The 2,602-nt window shown below is 49.3% G+C and overlaps 1 protein-coding gene across 1 annotated transcript; it reads right to left on the reverse strand.

The window, feature by feature from the left end:
* Positions 1-560: 560 nt before the first annotated feature.
* Positions 561-1,913, reverse strand: H257_12036 (hypothetical protein; the record flags this gene model as incomplete). Its single annotated transcript, XM_009839137.1, has 2 exons — positions 561-786; positions 1,486-1,913. The coding sequence occupies 2 exons, from the start codon at positions 1,911-1,913 to the stop codon at positions 561-563; spliced, it is 654 nt and encodes a 217-aa protein (XP_009837439.1).
* Between the last annotated feature and the right edge of the window lie 689 nt (positions 1,914-2,602).

The raw sequence follows: 2,602 nt of genomic DNA on the forward strand, positions 1-2,602 counted from the left end.
TCAACGCCTTGTTCCGCTGCAACTGCAGCTGCTTTTGAACAGCCGTCTTCAGCGATTCCGGCTTGATTGACTTCGTCATGACTTCGACGACCATCTTGCCTTCTTGATGGAGTACCCACTCCTCCTGATGTTGTTCCAACGAGCGCATCAGCTTGTCCATCATACGACCGACGCGTCCAAGATCTTCGTATCGAAACGAATCGCTCGCTGTAGACGTTGCTTCAAAACGTCCAGGGCTTGAGGGTCTTCCTGAAACGCTGACTTGAACCACGCGACCCACTCATCGTTCTTGATGGAATTGTCGTTGCGGTTGAAGTCAAACAGCTCGATCTTGTGCTTTGAAAACGGGTCCATGCAGGCATTCATGGACATCACGACGGACGCGATCCATTGCACTGCAGAGCGTTGATCTGTACCAGATACTTCTGATACCCGCGCATAAAAGGACGTCTTTCATCCTTGGCCGAGCCTGAAAATGTCGGCGTCTGCGAGAGTGCCGGCGCGTTCCAAACTTGCGGCGCCATACGACCGTAACTGCCATCGCTGCCATGTCCGTTTCGTCACGGACTTCCGGTTGCCGACTGGCAACGGTACTGAAGCGCCATCTGCTTCCGTCGTTGGTGGAGCAGCAGCTGAGACAAACGCTGCGACATCTGGTGTTCCTCGGGTTGTTTAGGGGTGTAAAACCCACCACGTGGCGGTTGCGACTCGTCGACTCGGCTGTCGTCGTCGGGGAGATCTGAACGGGTTCTCAACGGTGCGACGAGCGGCGCATCCTCGCTGGTTCTAGATCCGGTCCCGCGATCGTTCTTCGGGTTTCATTGGCGTTTCCTCGTCGGAGGAATGTTCGCGTACCATCTCCACTGAATAGCTCAACAATGAACTAAAAAAAATATTTTTGTTTTGTCTCCCGCTTCATCTTGGCTTTCGGTCACGGGACCTTCGTTAAGGTAGCAAATATAACACTGACATTAGTAAGGTTAAACACGCCATGAGGCGCCTACTGACTACCATTCACTAAAGTACTCAGTACATCCACTAAGGTATCGGAACCTTTGACACAGCATACATAGAGTGTGAGTGCTTGCAATGGTTCAAACTAACGCGCGACCCAATTGCTCTGCACGCTGCAGAACACCAGTCCCACATACACATCAACAGACCTACCTACTTGTCTACGTTCGTGTCAAACACCTCGCGCCACCGACCATGGCGCACGAGAAGACACATAAACTACTTCTATCTCGGTCATTCCTAGGCCAAAACCAGTTCCATGTACGTAGTGACAGCCATTCGTGACGACGTATGTGCCAACCGAGCCGTAGTATGTTAAATCATGTATACATAATGTACGCTGTACATTTTGTAATCACTGTGTGACAGCCAAAACTCACGTGGCGGGCGTGGTGGACATCATGCACAGCATCAACCAAAAGCCACGTACGACCAAGTGTACAATGTAAAGTACAAGAATTATATTACCACGGTTTAGGTGCCGAGTAGCACTTGTCGTTCAAGTCAATGAACATTGCCATGTTGAACGCCGCCAGTTTATCCACGACCTCGCGTGTGGCAACCGGAACATACACCGACGCTCTGATCCACAGTGACACGACGTGCTTGGGGTCTGCACCAAGCTTGAACGCCGCCACCAACGGGTTGTAATCGAAGTGACGCGGTTGCCAGGCGCGACTGACCCTGTCAGAAGAGCTACGGGGCCATTGGTGCTTCCATATGAGAGAATCCCTCAGCGGAGACACCAGTCCAAGAATGAGTTGTTTTGGCCAAGGAATCGCCGAGATATAGTAGTTTGTGTGTCGTCGTGCCGCCATGGTCAGTGGCGCGATATATTCGGCACGGACGTAGGCAAGAAGGTCTGTGGCTGTGTAGACTGGTGCCACCTCTGAGGACATCCCTCAGTCAGCGGTGACACTACCAAGGATAAGTCGAGGTAGAGTAATCCAAGATGCATGAGTGATCGCATGTCAAAATTATGTGGGCTTCACGTTTACTACTACTGTAGTACTACGTATCAGTAGTTACTTACCAATGCAAGCTGTTCAATTACTTGCGCAGTCTATATGCAACTATTTTTGACTGGAAATTATACCACGTGCAAACCGTCCAAATTGGCGCACTCAGATTGAGACACGTGCAAATACACCACTTAAATATAACCACGTGCATGAACGCCAAAAACAACGTGTAAAAATTATACAGTACACCCCGTTGGCACATGGGGTGATTTCTGTAGTGCGATGACAGCTAAATTTGTGCAACAGCAAATGTGCACAAAGTTTCAACCGAATTGCAACTAACAGTAAAATATGTGAATCGAGCTTATGCTTGTACGTGTTTATTGGGGGAACCATTGACGATGCTGTTCACAACAATGTACACTGTTGCTGACGATAAATATACTGGTTTTAGAGGTGTAACGAAGCGATTAAGGGGTACGAAGGGAAGTGGTTACAGTCGCGGTTCATATCATAGCTGTACTATTAATAGTACAGTATGCAGCACTATATAATTTAGTACTACGTAGTACGCAATAGTAGCCAAAAAAACCTGGTAACCCACACGTGGGTCGCGGCGCCCCGAC

The sequence above is a fragment of the Aphanomyces astaci genome (genome assembly GCF_000520075.1).
Source record: "Aphanomyces astaci strain APO3 unplaced genomic scaffold supercont1.38, whole genome shotgun sequence".
In the NCBI taxonomy this organism is placed as follows: Eukaryota; Oomycota; class Saprolegniomycetes; order Saprolegniales; family Verrucalvaceae; genus Aphanomyces; species Aphanomyces astaci.